Source organism: Mustela putorius, unplaced genomic scaffold (assembly GCF_011764305.1).
Source record: "Mustela putorius furo isolate JIRA1106 unplaced genomic scaffold, ASM1176430v1.1 tig00000196_pilon_pilon_pilon, whole genome shotgun sequence".
NCBI lineage: Eukaryota > Metazoa > Chordata > Mammalia > Carnivora > Mustelidae > Mustela > Mustela putorius.
In genome coordinates this window covers 1,259,304-1,278,141 of record NW_025421310.1, presented here as the reverse complement: position 1 = coordinate 1,278,141, position 18,838 = coordinate 1,259,304, and the positions used below count along the sequence as shown (strand labels likewise).

Sequence of the window (18,838 nt, the reverse complement as noted above, 5' to 3'; positions counted from 1 at the left end):
TCTCATTCACCCTGTTTTTCTCCTAAAAGCTTCTCATGTGATTCCTTTTCTGTATACTCTTGTATTCTTGTGCTACTCACTGTGGGCCGTCTCTTGTCTGCTTTTCCTACCCAGGCAGTGAGTTTGGGGAGGGCAAGAAGCAGGTCTCTTTTGTTCATTGATTTATTGCCTTCTCCAGGAAGCCTTCACTCACCACCTCAGTCTAAGGCAGTCACCTCACATCCCGTTGTGCCTCCCCCATGCATCCCACCCTGGCCACTTTGTCAGAGCTTCCCAGGCTAGACCATTGGGGCTGTCACTCTCTGGTCAGTGGTCTGTCTCCCGGCTGGACTAGGGGCTGAGGCTCTCTCAGTCCCTGCTCTTTCCCACCATCACCCAGACCAGAGCCGGGCACAGAAGAAATATCAGTGAATATTTGTTTGCTGTATAGATAAACAAATGAGTTTCCAGGTTGCTATCATTGTCCTATGGTACTGATGAGGATATAGAGTTTCAGGTAATTTGGGTGATTTGCCCAAGTACTATCACTAGTGAGAAATTATAAGCAGGGAATTGAATCTGGGCAGCACAAGCCCCATAACCTGTGTTCTTATCTAAATCCCTGAAATGCCTAGGGTCTGAAAACCGGCTTTCCACGAGGTTGATCTCTTCCGTCTTTTTCCCGTAGACTTGTTTTCCTTCCAGTAAGCTGTGGGAGTTTTGGGCAGGGGGGAGGAGAACAGGCAGGAGGGTAGGAGTAAGGGGAGTGGGAAGAAGGGAGAGGCCGGTTGGAGAACTAAGGCTGGGGCTGATTTGGAGGATAGAAAGGGAAAGTCCTGAGGGGTTTCTCTAGACCCATAGGGGGCAGGCGGAGTCGGCTGCCGGAGGTGCGGGGGCGGAGAAAGGGTGGGGACCGGCCCCGCGGGGGGCGATGCGGTAGCTGCAGCGGCGGCCGCAGGAGTTTCCCACAATGCAGCGCGGCGCGCTGTCCCCGGTGCTGATGCTCAGCGCTGCCCCGGAGCCTCCACCGCGCCCGCCTCCCGCCCTCTCCCCGCCGGGCCCGGGCCCCCGCCATGGCTCGGCTCGTCCCAGCCCTGCCCCCGAGCCGTCGGGGGCCCTGGGCGCGGCACTCGACAGCAGCCTGCGGGCCGCCGTGGCGTTCAAGGCGGAGGGCCAGCGCTGCTACCGAGAGAAGAAGTTCCGGGAAGCCATCGGCAAGTATCACCGGGCACTGCTGCAGCTGAAGGCGGCTCAGGGGGCCCGCCCTGGAGGCCTGCCCGCCCCTGCCCCCGGGCCCTCCAGCAGCCCGGGGCCAGCCCGCCTCAGCGAGGAGCAGCGGCGCCTGGTGGAGAATACGGAGGTGGAATGTTATGACTCTCTCACGGGTATGGGGCCGTCGTGGGGCGCAGAGGGTGCATACGGAGAGGGTTGGGGAGTGAGGGGCAATCGTGAAGCCTTGGGCGGGGGGCTGGAGGCTGGAAGGGCCCAGATCTGGGGTCTGTGAAGGGAGACCCCAGAGCTTATCAAGAAGAGGGGTTGGGGGTGTAGGGGAACACAGGGATAGAAGAGCTGAGGTGCAAGAAATGGGCTTTGAACTGTTACCTGCGAACCTCAGGTGAGAAAATCTTATCCGGGATTAGCGATTCAACGCCCCATCCCTCACCTGAGATCGCCTTTAGTCCTCTCCCCTGCAGAAACTTCCCAGTTAATCGCCCGCGAGCGCTTGTCTGTGTTTTCGCGCCCTCTAGCGGCCGCGCAGATTGACTCTATCCTGATTGGTCAGAAGATCGGCGGCCCCGGTGGCCTGAGCAATCCCTAACCCAGGGCTCAGTCACCGGAAAGGGCTGGGGGGCTCCTAGCAGTCAGGTGAGGTCTGGGGGTGCCGCCAGGCTCTGCGAGCACCGGCCCCGGTGTCCCCGCAGCCTGCCTGCTGCAGTCGGAGCTGGTGAACTATGAACGGGTGCGCGAGTACTGTCTCAAGGTCCTGGAGAAGCAGCAGGGCAACTTCAAGGCCACCTACCGCGCCGGCATTGCCTTCTACCACCTGGGCGACTATGCACGCGCACTGCGCTACCTGCAGGAGGCCCGCAGCCGGGAGCCCACAGGTGAGGGCCGGACCAAGCAGGGAAAGGGGCTAGAGCAGAGAAAACAAGGAAACACGAGGATCAGGGCAGAGCTGCTTCAAGGAAGGGCTCTGCCTCCTCCCCAGGATCTACCTCTCCATCCACCTACTCCTTACACTCTGGCACTCAACCGCCATTCATTCACCTCCCTCCTCCCCCCACCATGTTCTCCTGACATTCACCCAACCACCTCCCATCTATTCATTGACTCATCTATACCTCCCACTCACCTACTCAGCCACTCCCTACTCAGTTACCCCTATCTCCACCCATCCCCGATTCTCATTCATCCACTCACTAACCCATTCACACACCCACCTAATCATTACCCTCTTCACCCACTCGCTGCTGGTGGAGCACTTGCTGGGAGGCAGACCCCAGGGTGGACAAGGCTAAGAAATTCACAGGGGTGGGGTCGGGTGGGGGAGGCTTGGCAGAGCTGGAGGCTTGTTGCTTGCTCTCTAAGACATCATAGTTGGGGGGAGGTGTTGGGGACAGGGGACAGACACAGCATCAGTCTTGTGTTGAGAGCCAGCGACAGGGGAGCAGAACAGGTATAGGTCCCAGCCAGGGCTGTGAGAGCAGAGGCAGCATCAGTTTTCCCGGTGAGAGGTTTAGAGGGAACAGACATCTCGAAGATGTTCTTGGGAGGGTGGGCAGAAGTATGACAGCAGCGTCTGAGCAGAGGCATTCTGGCGGAGGGCACAGCAAAAGCTAAAGTGTGGAGGTGTGAAAGGCCCCCATTCCGCTTGTTGTGGCTGGGGCTTCTGGAGGACTCTGGCAAGAGCAGCTGTGAGGGGGAGCTGCTGTAGGCTGGGCATGGTGAAGTGTGAGTGGCCGCAGTGTGGATGCCACCGGCTGTCCCTGGACACCCAGGTAACGCCGTACCCACCTCCCCCACAGACACCAATGTCCTCCGCTACATCCAGCTGACTCAGCTGAAGATGAACCGTTGCAGCCTCCAGCGGGAAGACAGTGGGGCCGGGGCCGGGACTCGGGACGTCGTTGGCTAAGGCCAACCAAGGGGGGGGGTTGCTTTCCCTCCCCCCACACCCACCTCACCGGGTAACTTCCCCTGACTCATGTGTTTGCTGGTAAAGCACTTGTCACTGGTGACCGTAACCTCTTTGTGTGGTGTTCTTGTGGGGCCCAGGGACAGACTGCCTGGGCTTCCCCCTCTGGATCTCGGAAACCCAGAGGCTCAGGGAGGAAGTGTGGGATGGGGGGAGGGGGTGCCCCCCTGGGGATGACCCAGGATCAGGGCCTGGGCTGGGGAAAGACACAGCCAAGAGCAGTAGGGGGCAGGGGTTACCTTTAATGCTGCATTTTGTGCCGAATCCCTATGATGCCCTGTCCCTGAGTATCCCTGCCCGCCCTCCCCCCAACTGCAGGGTGGGCACAGGGCCCCACCCTCTGGGGTACAAAGGAATAAATTAAGTGACCCCCACCCCCCTTCCCCAATAAATAGAGCGAGTATCCTGCCCAGGGCCTCCCCCCCCCCCCCGCCTTGTGGCACAGCAGGCCAGGGCGGGGCCTGGGGTGCTACATTCATGGCTGCCCAGGCGGGCGGTGGAGGGTGGGCGTCAGCGGGAGCCATGGGCCCCGCACAGGGGCACGGTGCTGTCCTGGCTCTGCCCCTCCATGTCCATGTCAAGCAGCGTGGGCTGCATGCCAGGGAGTCCGGGGCTCTCTGGGGTGTCCGGCCTGCTGGGAGGCGAGATGCCAAGTGTCCGGCCAAAGGAGACCAGTTTCCAGGGGTCCAGGCGGGGGCGACTGGCAGCTGGCCGGGGTCTTGGGGCGAAGGTCAGGGTGGTAGGGCGGCCAGGGAACTCAGGGGGCCGGCGGTGGGTCGGGAACAAGGTCTGGGGGTCGGGCAGGCGAGGGAAGTCCAGGGGGTCTCGAGGGCCTGGTAAGAGAGGATCAGATGAGGTCAGTGGGGTGGGCCAGAAGGTGGCACTGAAAAGCCAGGACCTTTACAGGAGAAGTGGAATTTCTGACTTTTTTTGGAAATACCCGCTGATGTTTGGCCTGCTCTCCAGCTGGGGCAAGACCTTGGCCTAGGCCCCCAGCACCCCTAAGTGCTCACTCATCTGGGAGCGACTCTGAGCATCTTCCTTAAGCTGTCACAGCCTGTTCGCCTGTCACCACTCTAGATAAAGCGCTCCCCTCCAATCCCTCTCTGAAGTGCGGGGTGTGGGCACACAGCCCAGCAGAGAGACCTGAGGCACAGTACTGCCTCCGAGGGGCAGGACAGCAGCTCCCTCCCTGCCCAGTGTCTGGTAGTAGGTATAGCCCATGCCTATGCGATTCCTACACACGTCGTTGGCCTTGTTCATAAATGCACAGGGAACAGCGTCAGGCACAAGAGACTCCCCATAGCTGTTGCTGTCGCCACGAATGTCACCCGCCTGGCCCCTGGAGGCAGTTCCATTTGCCACCTCTCCGGCATCCCGGGGGCTCAACCACCCAGCAGGGAGGACTGTGGGGACACAGACCCTGGCATTGAGGGGGTCGCCGCTGGACTGGGACCTTGGACCTTGGGGGTGGGTTGGGGAGGGGAGTGGCTTTCTGCACCCTGGCTGCCGGGCATCTCACTCACCAGGGCGGGGAGCCGCGGGCTCAGGCACCCCCCGCTGCCCCAGCGCCCCGTCCGAAGGCGTCCGCCGGTGCCCGCGGCTCACTGCGCGCGCGGCCGTGACGTGGGTGGGCGTGAGCGACTGGCGGGGGTCTTTCTTGAAGCTCTCCAGCTCCAGGTCCACTAGGGGGTTGGTGCTGGGCGGGGAGGGCGGCGGGGAGGGCGCGGCCGGCGCGGCCTCGTCACTGTCGGAGCGCAGCAGCGAACGCGTGGAGTTGCAGTCAGACACGGACGACAGCGACACCAGGGTGGCCGAGGGCGCCAGGCCCGGGCCGGAGGCCGCGTCGTCGCGGCGGCCGGGCGAGCGCCCGGGCGGGCTGAGGCCCCGCGGGAAGCGGCCGGCGCGGGGGAAGAGGCCGTCCAGCCAGCGCCGCTGCTCCTCACAGTCCGCCGCGCGCGCCTCGGCCACGTCTGCGCCCAGACCCACGGCGCCCAGCAGCGTGGCGCAGCCCAGCAGGGCCAGCTCGCAGCGCCGCCGGCCGCCGTGGCCCGGCCGGGAGAGTGGCGCGGGCGCCCCCGGGGAGGGCTCGGCAGGCAGGGGCACGGTGAGGTAGGACGGGGTGGTGTAGGGGGAGGGGGGCACGCTGTTGCCTCCGTCCGCCTCCGCGAACTCCTCTGCAACCGGGAGAGGGCCCGTCACTCGCCTCCCGGGTCTGGCCACCGCCCCGCCCCCCGACCCCGCTGTCCCACGGTGCCCGGGGGACTCGATGGCAAGGGGACAACCCCAAAAGACCCTCCGGGCAGCGCGGCCACCAAGTTCCACCAAACATGAGCCCCATGCTGCAGGGAATGAGCCTGCAACCAGCAGCTGCTCCCGGACCTTTCCAGGAACGTTGCCGACCCACGGGTCCAGTGCCCCGGCTTCCTCCCGGTAAGCCCCCAAACCCGCAAGCCCGCAAGCCCCCAAGCCCGAGGAGCGGTCACCTCTTCCTCTTGGGTTATGTTTCTCTCCGGATGCCCCTCCCTCTCCATTTTAAAGGCACCCTCACACTCTTACCCATCTCATTGAGGCTGGCGAAGCCTGGGGCGATCGGTGTATGTTTGGGGGATTTGCCCAGGTTGGGGGCGCTTGATGACCACTGTTTGCTTCCTTCCCCCAGGGCCTTCAGCCTGCAGGGAGCACCAGAGATGGGGGGAGGGGGTTACAGTGCAGGCCTGCTGGCTGTGCGGGAGAGGGCCTGGGGGCCAGGGGCAGGGCCAGCGGTGGGCTGCCAGCGGCAAGTACCTCTCCTCCCCTCCAGCCCTCTCCTTCTGCAGGGTGGAGCTGGGTCCCCAGGTCCGGCCCTTCTTCTTGCCTCCAACCAGTTCTTCCTTCTTTGGGGGCCCGCTGCGGCCCCATGTCCCACTGCCACCACCGCTGCTGCCACTGCTGCTGCCACCACCATCCACAGGAGTCACTGGGTCAAGAGAAGCTGCTGGGTCACGGGGTCTTGGACAGTCTCTGCCCACTGTGCTCCCCGCCTCACTCTCAGATCCACCCTCCACCAGCAAGTCCAAGGGACCTTGGATTCTAACTCCAAGCATGATCCTTCCCTTGCTTGTTTCCACCTACCTCCACCCCCCCCCCTTGGCCCTTGCTGGTCCCTCTGGCAGGGACATACTTCCTTCGGATCCTGGCCCTCCTCTCTCCTTCTCACCCCGCAGGTCCCTGCTCAAACCCCAGTTCCTTACACGGGCCTTCCTGATGTAAAACAGCCATTTTGCTCTTTAATTCCCTTCCCTGCTCTCCTTTACAGCACTTACCGCTAAAGGAAATTGTCCTCCTAACTGACTTGTTGGTTTGTTTATTCTGTCTCTCCAATGAGAATCAGGGAGGGGACCCTGCCTGTCTTGTCCCTGTTGTTCCTGTTCCTCCTGCTGAGTGCATTCTCTGCAAATGTGTGCAGAGAAAGTTTGTTGATGACAGATGGGTCAGGGCCTGGGGAGATACTCACGGCGAATGGCCCTCAGCCGGGGAATGATGCTGGGGCTTGCTGGGGGGCTGGCCCCATCGGATCCTTTCCGCTTGTCCAGGGTTGGAGAGGCCTGGACTGTGATCTTATGCTCGAAGCCTGCAAAAAGAGAGACTTTCCTGAGCAAGCCGCTCCATGGGTAGCCAAAGAGAAGGTCTCTTCATAGGATAGAAGGAGTGCTGGAATGGGAACCCCACTGTTTTGCATTCCCAAACTGCCCAAGTTACCTGGAGGCCAAGGATGGGGGGAGGGTGCCCACTTTTGGGCCTCCTGCACCTCTGGGGTAAAGGGCAGGCTTCTAACCATGACGAGTCCACCAGAGACCTCTGGCACATGCCGGATGTTGAGAGGAAGGATCCTAACTGGGTCCCTAATTAACTAAGGATTGACTATGGATCTAGGCCTAATTGTCCAACGTGGTGGCCATTAGCCACATGTGGCCACGGAGCACTTGCCTTGTGGGATGGCCGCTGAGGAACTGGAGAGTTTACACTTCATCTGTGTGGTTGCAGTGGATTTAAACTTAAACTTAGAAATGGATACTCAGTTTGGTTATTGAAAACCTTGAAGTACATTTGGAACAACTTGGGTATGTGAATCACGTGTGTGTGTGTGTGAGTCTACTTTCCCAACTGCAAATTTCATGAAATCCAAACACAGATCAAGTATTTTTTGATGCAAATTTAGTGCCTGGACCAAGTGAGATGCACTGTAACTTGTATGCTGGGTTTCAAAAATTGAGTATGAAAAAAGAAGGTAAAATCCCTAACAATGTTTCTTATGTTGGTTACATGGGACACCATAACATTTTGGATCTATATATGGGGCTAAATAAAATATATTGTTAAATTCAATGCCACCTATTTTTTTTTCCAGCTTTTAAGGCGGCCAGGAGGAGATTTAAAACTCAGCTGTGTGGTTTGCATTAAGTTTTGTTGGCCAGTGCTGTTCTGAACACTGCACTATGGCTTCTAATATCCCAGAGAGAGTCTAGCAACTTTACAGGGCTTACGGAGGTGAACACTGTAAGGGTCCCTAGGAAGCAGCCTTTGGGAAAACAAGAGCCCAAACCTGAACTTGAAATTGATTAAGCCATGTGAAACAAACGGGCTGAAGGTTAGCAATTTCACATGGTTTAATACCACTTTATCAGAAATGCAGGGGAAGGAGGGGTGTGTTATGCGATGCCAGGGGGACCCAGGGGGATGCAAGCGGCAACATCCGCTCCCATTGTGGGAGATGCCATGGATAAATGATGTTTCTCAACAAATTTCTGGCAAGCCAGAAAAAGCAGGAGACTGAAAGATAATTAAAAAATAATAATAATAAAATAAAATAAAAAATTTTTTAAAAACCCACAAAATTAAAACAAACAAGCAAAACAGGTGGGAGAGGAAACAACAAAGAGAAGTAGAGGAATGAACAACTCGAAGGTCATAATAGAGGTTACTCTTGGTGGAGGTGGGGGTGGCTGGGGGTTGGTGTTCGGAGGGGGTGTGAGGGCACTCGGGGTGGCTGGAGGTTCTCTCTGCCTTCATGGGGCGGGGGCCTATATGTGCTCCCGAAGCTGTACTGTTTTTCTGGTCTTTTTCCACATGCGTGATATAGTTAGCAAGAAAAAAAAGTTTACAAACTAAAAGTAAGAGGGAAGGCCCTTGTTAGGCCTGCTCCTGGCAGCCTCCGGGGCGCGGGCGGTACCGGAGGGCAGGCTGATGTGGCTGCCGCCTTCCCGCAGCTTGAGGAGGCGGCTGCGCTTGAAGTTGCCCTTGCGTTTGCGGACCCGCGGCTTCTCCTGGCTCAGCTGGCACATGAGCAGGTGCAGCTCCCGCTCCACGATGTCCATCTCGCGCTCTGCCAGCTCCTGCTCCCGCCGCCGCAGCTGCTCCTCCTGGAAGCGCTGCTCCTGAGCAGCACGCAGCAGCTCCTCCTCCCGACTCCGGAGCTCCTGGGGAGGAGACGGGTGGCTGGGGACGGAGAGGCATACCTATCTGCCCCCTAGCCCCATACCCACCTCTCTCAGTATCCACCTCTCCTGCACCCCCCCCCCCAGGATGCACCCGCGGTTGCTGTGGTCAGGGCGCAGCACAAGCATGACCAGTGATGGGGCAACTCACTCTTTACCAGCCCTGTCAGGAGGCGAGACTGTTTTAGCACAAAGAAAGGGGTGGCCTTATTTTTTCCCCCTTTGATTTTTAATTGTTTGGCTCTTCAATTTGGAAAACTTCAAACATCCAAAAAAGGCAGAGTAGTGCACCAATGTACTGTTCACCCCTGGAGGTCAGCCACTGTTCATACTTTGCAAAGCTGCCTTCATGCCACGTCTCCCTTGCCTCCCCCGTCCCTCCCATTCTGGCTGTTAGGTTTCAGAACCCCATAGATCAGGCAATATCACTTGTAAGAATGTCAGTGCCTGGTGCCTTTTCTTATTATGCAAAGAAGCCCCCCCCCCCCCGGCTCTGGATGAACCCAAAAACTGCAGCTCAGGGAGGGGCCTCTGCCACACTGAAGGCCCCGGAATGCAGCCTCTCACCTCATCCCCCCCACTCTGTCCCCTGCCTTCACCTTCTCTTTGGTCCGGAGGTCATCGAACATGTGCTGAATTTCCAGCTTCCAGTCTTCCTGCAGTGAGTGGAAGGACTCCAGTGGCATCTGGAACAGGGCTGACTGTTCGATGACTTCAAGCCGCTTCAAGATGCTCCCGAAATCTGGCCGCCCGTGGGGGTCTGGGTCCCAGCATTCTGGGGTGGGGGTGGGGAGGACAGCAGTGGGAGGGGAAATGTCAGTGGTCGTGCTCTGGGGCATCACCTTGCCCCGTGGAAGGCAGGACTTCAGGGAACCAACAACTTCCACGGAGCCAAGGGGAAGGAAGGCAGAGCCAAATTCCTGGCAACATTTCACTCAGTGAAACTCTGGGAGAGAAACCTGGGGACCCGCTCCCTCATGTATGGCAGAATCAAGGATCAGGGAGGAATCCCGGGGCCAGTGAATGCTAACAGCTGCCCTGAGGAGCCGTGGGCCTGGCCAGAACAAGAGTGTGGGGGCCATGGAGGCAGTCTGTGGTCTGATGGTTGCGTCCCCTTCTCCCTCATTCCTGGGCCCACTGGGATGGATGGGTGTGAAGGAGTGAGGGCTGGCCCGAGGGCCCCTGCCACCCGAGCTGAGCCTATCTCCACAGGGCCCTGGCTCACCCTCCAGGAGGCGGGCAAAGGGCTCGGGGCACGTGGAGGGGATGGGCAGCGTCAGCTTGTTCATAGCCACGCCATATGCCACGGCCAAGGCGTCGATTTCACGGTAGGGGACCTCACCCGTCAGCAGCTCCCAGAGCAGCACCCCGAAGCTGCAGGTGGGGAAGAGGGAGGGGTGATGCTGCAGCCCACCCCAATCCTCACCTACACCCCAGCCCTGCCTCTGGTCCCCTGGGGGGCCTCCCTCACCCTAGCAACCCCCAGTGAGGCCATGAGAACGTGATTGACCTCTGCTGGCCTGATCTCAAATAGATGTTGTGGGGTTGGCTCTCTCTTGACGTCTTGCCCTTGCTCTCTCTCCCCTCACCCCTATCTGAAAACCTTCAGTGTGTCCCCTGTGCCCATGGGGCAAAGGCACTTTTCTTAGCCCTGACTTCTGATGACCCCTGTAGCCCCTGCCTCCAAGTGCTCTTGCCCCTGTACCAACCCCAGCATCAGCTGCAGTCACGTCGAACAAGTTGAACCAGCCCTGTTCTTCCTACCCTCTGGCTTCGCACATGCTGTTCCCTTTGTTGAGGACATCCTTCCCTTTGCGTAACTGTCCTTTAAGTCAGAATTCAGGTACCCTCTCTACCAGGAAGCTTCCTTGATTCCATAGCCTCCAAAGCTAGGTTAGAGGCCCCTCCTCTATGTTCCCACAAGACCCCTCAGCACTTACCTCTAAAAACAAGTTAACACTATTTAACATGTATAAAGCACTTACTCCAGGCCAGCACCGTGCTAGGCGCTCTCAGTAATCCTCACAACAGCCCTGTAAGGCAGAAGGTATGGGTATGACCCCTGTTTTATCCGGCGAGCAGGCGCAGGCTCAGAGAGGCTAAGTTGTCTGCCTAAAGGTCACACAGCCAGTAAGTGGATAGGTCTCAGGCCTGCTTGAGGCCCATGGCAGTGTCCTTAATGGATATGCAACACCGGGGCGTGCACCCCTCTGCTGGTCCCCTGCGGGTCCACCTGCTCTGGGAAACTGGCTCCCTCAGGAGCCTAATGACCATCTCATGCAGCGCCTGGCATGCGGAAGGTCCCCGGGCTCCCCCACATCCACACATGCGTTCACTCCACACAGAAACACATCCGCTCTGCGCCAGACATTGTTCTAGGCCCCAGAGCAAGAGGGACACCACGTCTCCTCTCCTGATGGCCAGCACTAGGACTCTGAGTGGGGCGTATCCTGTCTGAAATAATTTTCCATCCTCCTTTGTAGCTAAGGGAGCCCCCGGGGCGATAGCCCCAGACCGTGGGATGGAGGAGGCTATGTCCACTGCAGCTAACTTCGGGGAAGTGTCCTTAGAGAGAAGGGGTGTCTTTTCCACTTTTGGCCTTCCTACTGGCTGTAATGTGGTCCTAAAAGCTGGAGCCCAAGCAGCCACTTTGGATGTTGGATGATGAAGCGAGCTTGGGAAGAGAGGCCACGCGAGGTGGAGGAAAATAGCAGTGGCGTGAACCCCGCACCTCCCCCGCATCACTGGAAACCCGTTGGGATGTTTGGACAGTCATGACAACCAGAGAGCGTGATGACGTCTGGGGGCCAGGAACCATGGATGCCTGGTATCCTGAAAAGTACAGGTGGGACCACACAAGGAAGAATGACCTTGCCTGATGTCAATGACACTCCTGTTGAGGAACCCCCTGATCTAGGATCCCGAATTCCTGTTGCCGGGGGCCCCACAGAGGCCCTGGGCTTTACATACAAGCAGAAGCTTCCGTTTGTTGCATTTGGGGTTTTCTGCTCAGAGATCTGGCTCTGTTAAATGTTCGGTACCACAGATGAATGCTTCAACATAAAGCCACTGAGAGCCTTCTCCGAAGGGCTGCACTGCTCTCATGGAGACCTCCTGTCTGATTTGTCTGCCCCAAAGCCATGACTTTGCCACTTGGTCCATCTGGAGCCTCAGCTGGGGACTGACCTGGGTTGGGCTCCCTCCCAGGAGGAGGCCTGGGGTTGAAGAGGTCCAGCTGCCACCAACCAGCCTCGCTGGTAAGGGCAACAGCCTCCTCACTGGCACCCGCCCCCACTACTCCTGTCCTCATCCTCCAGCCCAGGCAGCCTTGCAACACTCAGCCAAACCATGCCATTCACTAAGGCCACTCTTGGCTTTCGCCCGCACTTAGAATAAAGCTCAGTGCCTGGTCCCTCATCCCGCTCTCTCCTCTGTCATTTCCTACCACCTCTCTCCTTGCCTGCTCTGCTCCAGCTGCGTGGGCCTCGTAGTTGTATCTGGAATGGAGCAAGCTTGTTCTCACGCTGGGGTCTCCTTTGTGGGCCGTCCCCATGGCCTAGGAAGCCTCTTCCCCCAAACTGCACAGGGTTGGCTCCCTCGTGTCTGCCTGCACTCAGTTCAAGTCTCGCTTCCTAGCAAAGCCTTCCCCAAAGTCATCCTCCGGCTTTTCGATCTGCCACCTGGCTCTTAATACTGTCTGCTGCTTTGTCCTGGGGGATTAGCTCGCTATCTTTTGAAATTATTTTAGGACTTTTTAAACTCAAAACCAGCTGTTTTCCCAGCTTTTTTGTGTTTATTTACTTATTTACTATCCCCACGGGCAGGAAATGTGTCTACTTTTATTTCCTGTCATATCCCTAGCACCCAGAGTAGACAGATGGACGGACGGCTGGGTGGATGGATGGATGCCTCCAAAGGCCTCAGTTTCCTGCTGACAAGTGGGGTGGCATGCTAGATGGTGACTGAGGGCCCTGGTACTGACACCTTATCTCTAGATCTTTGGAATTTTCCACTAGAATCCGAGTCCTCAGCTGCCACCTGACCACACGGAGCAGACACCCGCTTTGGTGTCTGCTGGCCTGACCTTGCCAGCGGGCCCCTTGGCCAGGCCCGGATCCTTGCTTCAGTGGGAGACTGCCCCTCCCACTCTGTCACCCCTCCCCGTGCCCCTGCTCCCCTATTGCCAGGACTCCCCCACCGTCCCCATCAGCACCTCCAGACATCACTGCTTTTGGAGAAGAGGGAGAGACGGATAACCTCTGGAGCCATCCAGGCGTAAGTCCCTGCAGCGCTCATTTTGGTGGTCTTGTGCCACTCGCGGGCGAGGCCAAAGTCTGTGATCTTGAGCACCGTGTCTGCGAGGTTGTGGTTCTCGATGGCCTCCAGGATAAGGACTGGGGGGTGGGGAGGAAGAAAGGTGGGTCACCCCACAGCTTCTGGGCTACAGACCCAAGTATCCTGGCCCCTGCCTCAACTGGAGTCCCCGACTTATTCTCTCCCCCACCTCAAGCGCTCCATCCCCCTCCCCACAGTGGCTCCTTTCCTGGTCTGGAATATCGTGGACCCTTCCCTGCAGTCCAATCCCTGCCCCAGGCTCCCATGAAGGCAGAGGGGGCTTCTCCTGGGCCCACTACCCTCCTCACTTCAACCTGGGCTCTGGGGAGCTCATTGCAAGGTCTGTAGCCAATGCCTTGGTTCTCCTTGGTCTAGGCCTTGAATTCCCAGCCAGCCCAGAGGTGGGAACTATAGGCCATGAGCAGAAGGGACGAATGTGGTTCTTTGTTACCCACTGTGGCAAACTGCATGGGGGGTGCAATTCTACTCCCTTCTGCAGCATCACAGTCCTGGCCGTGTGATTGTGCCTTCCTCTCCCCCGGGAAAGAGGCAGAGTATACTTCCCCCTCCTTGACTTCCGGGTTGTTGGCCACATGACTTGTTTTGGTCAACAGGATGAGAATGCCAGGTCCTAGCCTAGGCCTTGAGAGGCCTCACCCGTCTGCCTGCCCTCTCAGCTTCTGCCATCACCACGAGACCATGCCTGCTGGTCCAGAGTGCATGGGAGCTACTTGGAGTCAAGGCTCTCCGGCTGAGCCCAGCCTACAGCTTACCCTCTGGCAGGCGTGCACATGTGTGAGCAGCAATAAATGACATCAAGTTTTAAGACACGGAGTCTTGGGGGTGGCTTGTTTCATAGCATTAGGGTGACAGAATTGGACAGATATATCCCCCAAGCATATTGAGTGGTTCCAACTTGCTGCCTGGGATGGTTCCTAACGATGATTATAATCATGGCTGGTGTTTATCAGCAGTCCATTATATGGCACGCACTGTGCTAAGCCCTTCATATGAATTAACTAGAAAGCAGCCCATTTTATTGACTAGGCTCAGAGAGATGAAGTCTCCTGGCCAAGATCATACAGCTAGAAAACTGTGCAGCAAAGACCTGATCGAGATCTGTCCCGAGAGCCCAATATCTTAACTGCTATGATGTTCTACCAGCTTCTACCAAGCAGAGTCTCCAAAGCGTACAGGGCCCTGCCTAGGTTTGAATCCCGCTCTGCCACTCACTAGCATATCCTTGTTATAATGTATTCTTCTTAATGCTAAAATTTCTCCTCTGTTAAATGGAGACAACAGTAATATTTACTCTAGAGGGTTGTAGGAAGGATTTAGGGCCTGAAGCAAAAGTACATCCTTACAAAATCCTGGCTATTGTTATTAGTGTGCGATGTCACCATAATTGGTCCTTTGTCCTCCACCTGGATCTTTGATCCTTTCTGGCTACATCTCCCGTCATCAAAGACCAGAGGCCTCCCTTGACTCTCTGGCATGTGACTCTATCCCTCTCTTCTTGGTCCCCACCTCTCCTGTTTGTGGGGTGACCCTGTGACAGAGGGAACACTCTCCCATCTGCGTCACCCCTGTGTAGAAACTCTCTAATGGCTTCCATGGCATTGACTAAAATACCCCAAATCCTCATCATGGCCCCTGGGGTCATCCTGATCTGGGCCCTGCCTACACTTCTGACCTCATCTCCTAACTCTGCCTCATTCCTCTTCTTCCAACCCCTCTGGTCTCCTTGCTGTTTTCTCCAACAAGGCATGTTCATTCCCACCTTGGGACCTTGGGTAGTCTTTGCTCAGGCCTCCACTCCAGGACTGCCTCCCCTGCTCATCTGACTCCAAGAGCTCCTTCTGCCTCATCTGTGATCTACTTTACTTCCTTCAGAGCCCCTGATACTCTCTGGAAACTGTCATCTGTCTCTCTACCTACCCATTTAAATAACCATCATCTACTTCTATTTACTGGCCCCTAACTTCCATATGGGGAAATCTTGCCTGATTCACTTCTGTAATCCCAGAGCTTACGACAGGGCCCATATACTTAATTCTGCTTATGAATTACTGGTTGAATGAACCAGTGTATGTATGGCACCAGGAGAGGGGCTCCTTTGGGAAAGAGGAATGGAGGAAGCTGGGCTGTGAAGCCCAATGACCGACTGTCCCAGCCACAGACCTGTCCCACTGACTGAGCCTACAGAGCCCCAACAATCCTATGTCTGGTAGCAATGGCTGCAGGAAACCTGGCGGCACGGGTGTGTGTCCTTACACTCCACCTTTAGGCTGTTGAATCAGCAGGGGTGAGGAAGGGCCAAGAAGAGCACGGTCAGTCTTCAAGAGGACACGCTGCCCATCCTGCCTCCACTTGCCCAGCAAATCGGAGCATCAGGGAAGGCAGGAGCCATCTGTGTGTCTCTTGCTCCATTCCCCAGCCCTGGCACAGTGCTTGGCACCCCTCGAGCTCCTGGCAGCTCTGTTAGTGCCCAAATGCGAGGTCTAGAAGGTAAGGAACACACATCCTTCTGCTGCAGGGGCTTTGCTGTTGCAGGGTGGGTGGGGGAGGGCAGAGCGACAAAATTATAAAAAACAAACAAACAAAAACAAAAAACCCCGCGAAATGGATTCAAACAAATGTCAAGGCGCGGAATTGGCAGAAATCAGAAGTAGATGAGATGCGGGGATCCAAAGGTGAGGGCAAAGGGGAACCCACCACATTTCAGGTGAGGGCAGGGCACACTCTGGCCTCATTCACTGCTGAGCCCTTTCCTTAGCGTATGACTTGGCCCAGCAAACACCAGATGAGAAAAGAAAGAATGAATCCATCAGTGTGGAAGGAAAGGGAGTGAGGTGGGGCAGAGGAAGGATGGGAGGTGCCAGGAAGGTAGGCTTTCCCCTGCTGTATACTTAGGACCCCCAGCAGGGTGTGGCTCAGGAAGTACTGGGGAATGAATGAAATCTTTAGTTTGTGAGGACCACAAGAGTGGAAATCACCGGGAATAGGTGCTCCGTTAACATGTGCTAACATTATGAGAAGCTCCTGGACCTAAGTGGGGGTCCTGGGGAGCCTTCCCTTCTGCCTGGCCCCAGTTCCCATTCAACCAACCAAGCAACTTCTGAGAGCCTGGGATAAGCCAGGAAGCCTGGAAGATTTTACATAAGGCACATCCCGCTTCCTCCTCCCTCACCTCCACTTGGCCTCCGCTAGCTGGGGCAGAGGCCTGGGAGGACTCCAGGAAATGGTTCTCAAGTGGGGGCGGCTTTATCCTCCCCCCACCCCCAGGGGACATTTGGCAATGTCTGGAGACAAGTTTCGGTTATCATAACTGGGGATGGGGAATGCTCAGGGCATCTGGTGGGCAGAGGCCCATGAGTCTGCTAAAGAGACCCCGATACACAGGGCAGCCTGCTCCGATCCTCTCGCCCCAGAGATAAATAGTGCCAAGGCTAAGAAACCCTGACTCCAGGCTAGGCTCTTTCTATCCCCCCCCCCCCCCCCCCCCCCCCCCGTGGACTCTGGCATCGGGGCTGGACAGCGAATGCCATGAGGGCGGCCACTGCATCGGTGCTGTTTGATGCCAGGAGGGCAGTGCCGGTCACATTTACTGAGCGACTGTGACTCTGTAGTCTGGGGTACAGGTGGCCCCTTGACCTTTCTGAGCCTCCTTTTCCTCCCTTAATGGGCGAGGCCTGCCTCACTTGGCCGGGAAGGTATACTGCTGCCTCTTCTCACCCTAGGCAGTGTCTTCTGGTGTCCCCATTTCCCACCACCTACACTTGACCTCACAAGATTCTGTAGAAGCAAGTTTTGGGGGGAGGACACCACTTACTGTTGATGGACTTGAGGTCCCGGTGGATGATGGGCACAGGGGCATCATTGTGTAGGTAGTTCATGCCCCGGGCCACCTGCACAGCCCAGTTGACCAGCACATGAGGGGGCACCCGGCGGCCTGCCAGCACCCTGCTCAGTGCGCCCCCCCTGGCATACTCCATCACCAGGCAGAGGTGTGGGGGGCTGAGGCAGGCACCTCGGAGGGCAATGATGTTGGGGTGCTTCAGGGCTCCGAAGAGCCGGGCCTCCTGGCGCACCTGCTCTGCTGTCACTGCCGGGTCCCGCTCAGGGTCCAGCCGGGCGGCCTTGACAGCCACCTCCTCGCCGCGCCACAGGGCCCGGTAGACCTTGCCAAAGCCCCCTACACCGATGATCTCCTCTAGCTGCAGCTCGTGGAAAGGGATCTCCTGGGGCAGCTGGAGGCCCGCGGGCGCGGCGGGGGCGCCGGGGGCTACGTAGTTGCTGGGGAAAACGCCCACACGGCCGCTGGGTAGCTGCCCGGTCCACCAGCCCTCGTCGCCCGACACCGCACAGTCCTGGGAAAGCACCTGGACGCGGTCGCCCCTCCGCAGGGTCAGCTCCTCATCGCCCGCCGCCTCGTAGTCGAACACCGCGGTCCAGACGGGCCCCGTGGGGGTCGTGCCCCACTCCTTGGCCGTCCCCCCCTCCTCCTCCTCCATGGGGGAGGGGCCGGGGGCTGCGGGAGGCCGCTTCACACTGGCTGCCCGCGGGATGCAGAGGGGGGGCCCCGGTGGCCAGGATGGGGGGCAGTCCCTGTGGGTTTTAGGGGGCTCCTGGTGGCCATGGCCGGGGGGGGGGAGGGCCTCCGCAGGAGCAACAAAAAGCCTCCTTAAAAGGGCAGGGTCGTCCCCTCTGATTTAGCTGCCCAAGCGGGGCGGGGTGCGGGAAGGGCGGCGGGTTCACCTGTTCCCCCCAAATGTCAGGGCGCTAAGAGGGCCTGGCCCCGCGGCTCCCGAATTCCTGCCGGGGCCCGCCGGTGGTGGACGAGGGTGAGGGAAGCAGGCAGCCCCCTTCCCCGCGCCTCTCACCCCGCGCAGCTCCACCGGCGGCCCCCGGCTCCGCATCCCGGGCCACGACTGCCGGGCGGGGTGGGGGTGGCTGGGCCCGGGGGCGCCTGCCCCGCGATGGGGTGGCGCGCCCCTCGGCCTTCTCACGCGCGGGGCGGCCGGTCGGCCCCCATCCTCAGCACCCGCCTCCCGGTCGGCCCCAGCCCTGCCCCCGCCCGCGCCGCTTCCCGGGGCCGCCGGCGGTGCCCGAGTGACGTGGTCGCCGCCGCCGCCGCCGCGGTGCCGCCTGGGAGTTGTAGTCTCCGCCCGGGCGGCCTCGAGGCTGTCCACTAGCCCCCAGAGCCCCGCTGCCAACGTCGGGCCGCAGAGGGGATCCCGCGGGGCCGAAGGAATCCTCCCGGGGAGTTAAGCCTGGCCTCGGACCCTGGAATCTCTTGGGCCGGACGCCAGGAGGAGGGAAAGAGGAGGGGGCCAAGCGCTCCCACAGACCCTGCGGGTCCGCTGCTCAAGGTGGGATTGACGGCGGCTGACTGGCTTCGCAAAGCGAAATATAGAAGCTGCCTGAGTGGTGGTTACTGCCTCCAGCCTCTAACGCGGCTGGGACAAGGTCCTCTTTGCTGGCCGGCCCCTTGGGGTCCCGACCCGAGGTGCACGTCGGGAAATGTAGTCCGTTCTCGGACCCGCGCGACAGGAGGCGGCCCCAAACACTGGAAGCTTGTTGGTGGCTCTTGCAAGCTGGGGGGGGGGGTCCGGCGATGAGAGGCCTCAGCGGGAAAGACCCGGCAGGCAGGACGTGTTTACTGTCGGTGGGGAAATCATAGCCATGTCTTTTCCCACCAGTTCTGGGTTCTTCCGCCTCAGCAGTCAAACCTCATACCCTCGAGAATTCCCCGCCTCCCAGAATAGGAACTTCAATTTATTGGGGCTTAACGCGCCTCTTGTGCTAAGTGCTTTGCACGCGGGGAGCATCATTAAATTCTCGCAGAGAC

At 58.5% G+C, this 18,838-nt stretch overlaps 2 protein-coding genes and 1 pseudogene across 2 annotated transcripts; 2 read left to right on the top strand and 1 right to left on the bottom strand.

The window, feature by feature from the left end:
• The first annotated feature begins 539 nt into the window (after positions 1-539).
• On the top strand, positions 540-3,224 carry TTC9B (tetratricopeptide repeat domain 9B). Its single transcript, XM_004776142.3, has 3 exons — positions 540-1,364; positions 1,902-2,084; positions 3,006-3,224. Exons 1-3 carry the CDS (start codon positions 950-952, stop codon positions 3,113-3,115), a joined length of 708 nt encoding a protein of 235 aa, XP_004776199.2. The 5' UTR covers positions 540-949; the 3' UTR covers positions 3,116-3,224.
• Positions 3,225-3,397: 173 nt separating this feature from the next.
• Positions 3,398-18,094, bottom strand: MAP3K10 (mitogen-activated protein kinase kinase kinase 10). The gene is made up of 10 exons (XM_004776141.3): positions 16,820-18,094; positions 12,866-13,046; positions 9,878-10,026; positions 9,252-9,427; positions 8,388-8,634; positions 6,672-6,788; positions 5,963-6,134; positions 5,735-5,847; positions 4,702-5,352; positions 3,398-4,008 (listed from the first exon to the last, which is right to left on the bottom strand). The coding sequence occupies exons 1-10, from the start codon at positions 17,499-17,501 to the stop codon at positions 3,686-3,688; spliced, it is 2,811 nt and encodes a 936-aa protein (XP_004776198.1). The 5' UTR covers positions 17,502-18,094; the 3' UTR covers positions 3,398-3,685.
• A 45-nt stretch (positions 18,095-18,139) lies between these two features.
• Positions 18,140-18,838, top strand: part of LOC101688753 — a 37,199-nt pseudogene continuing 36,500 nt past the window's right edge.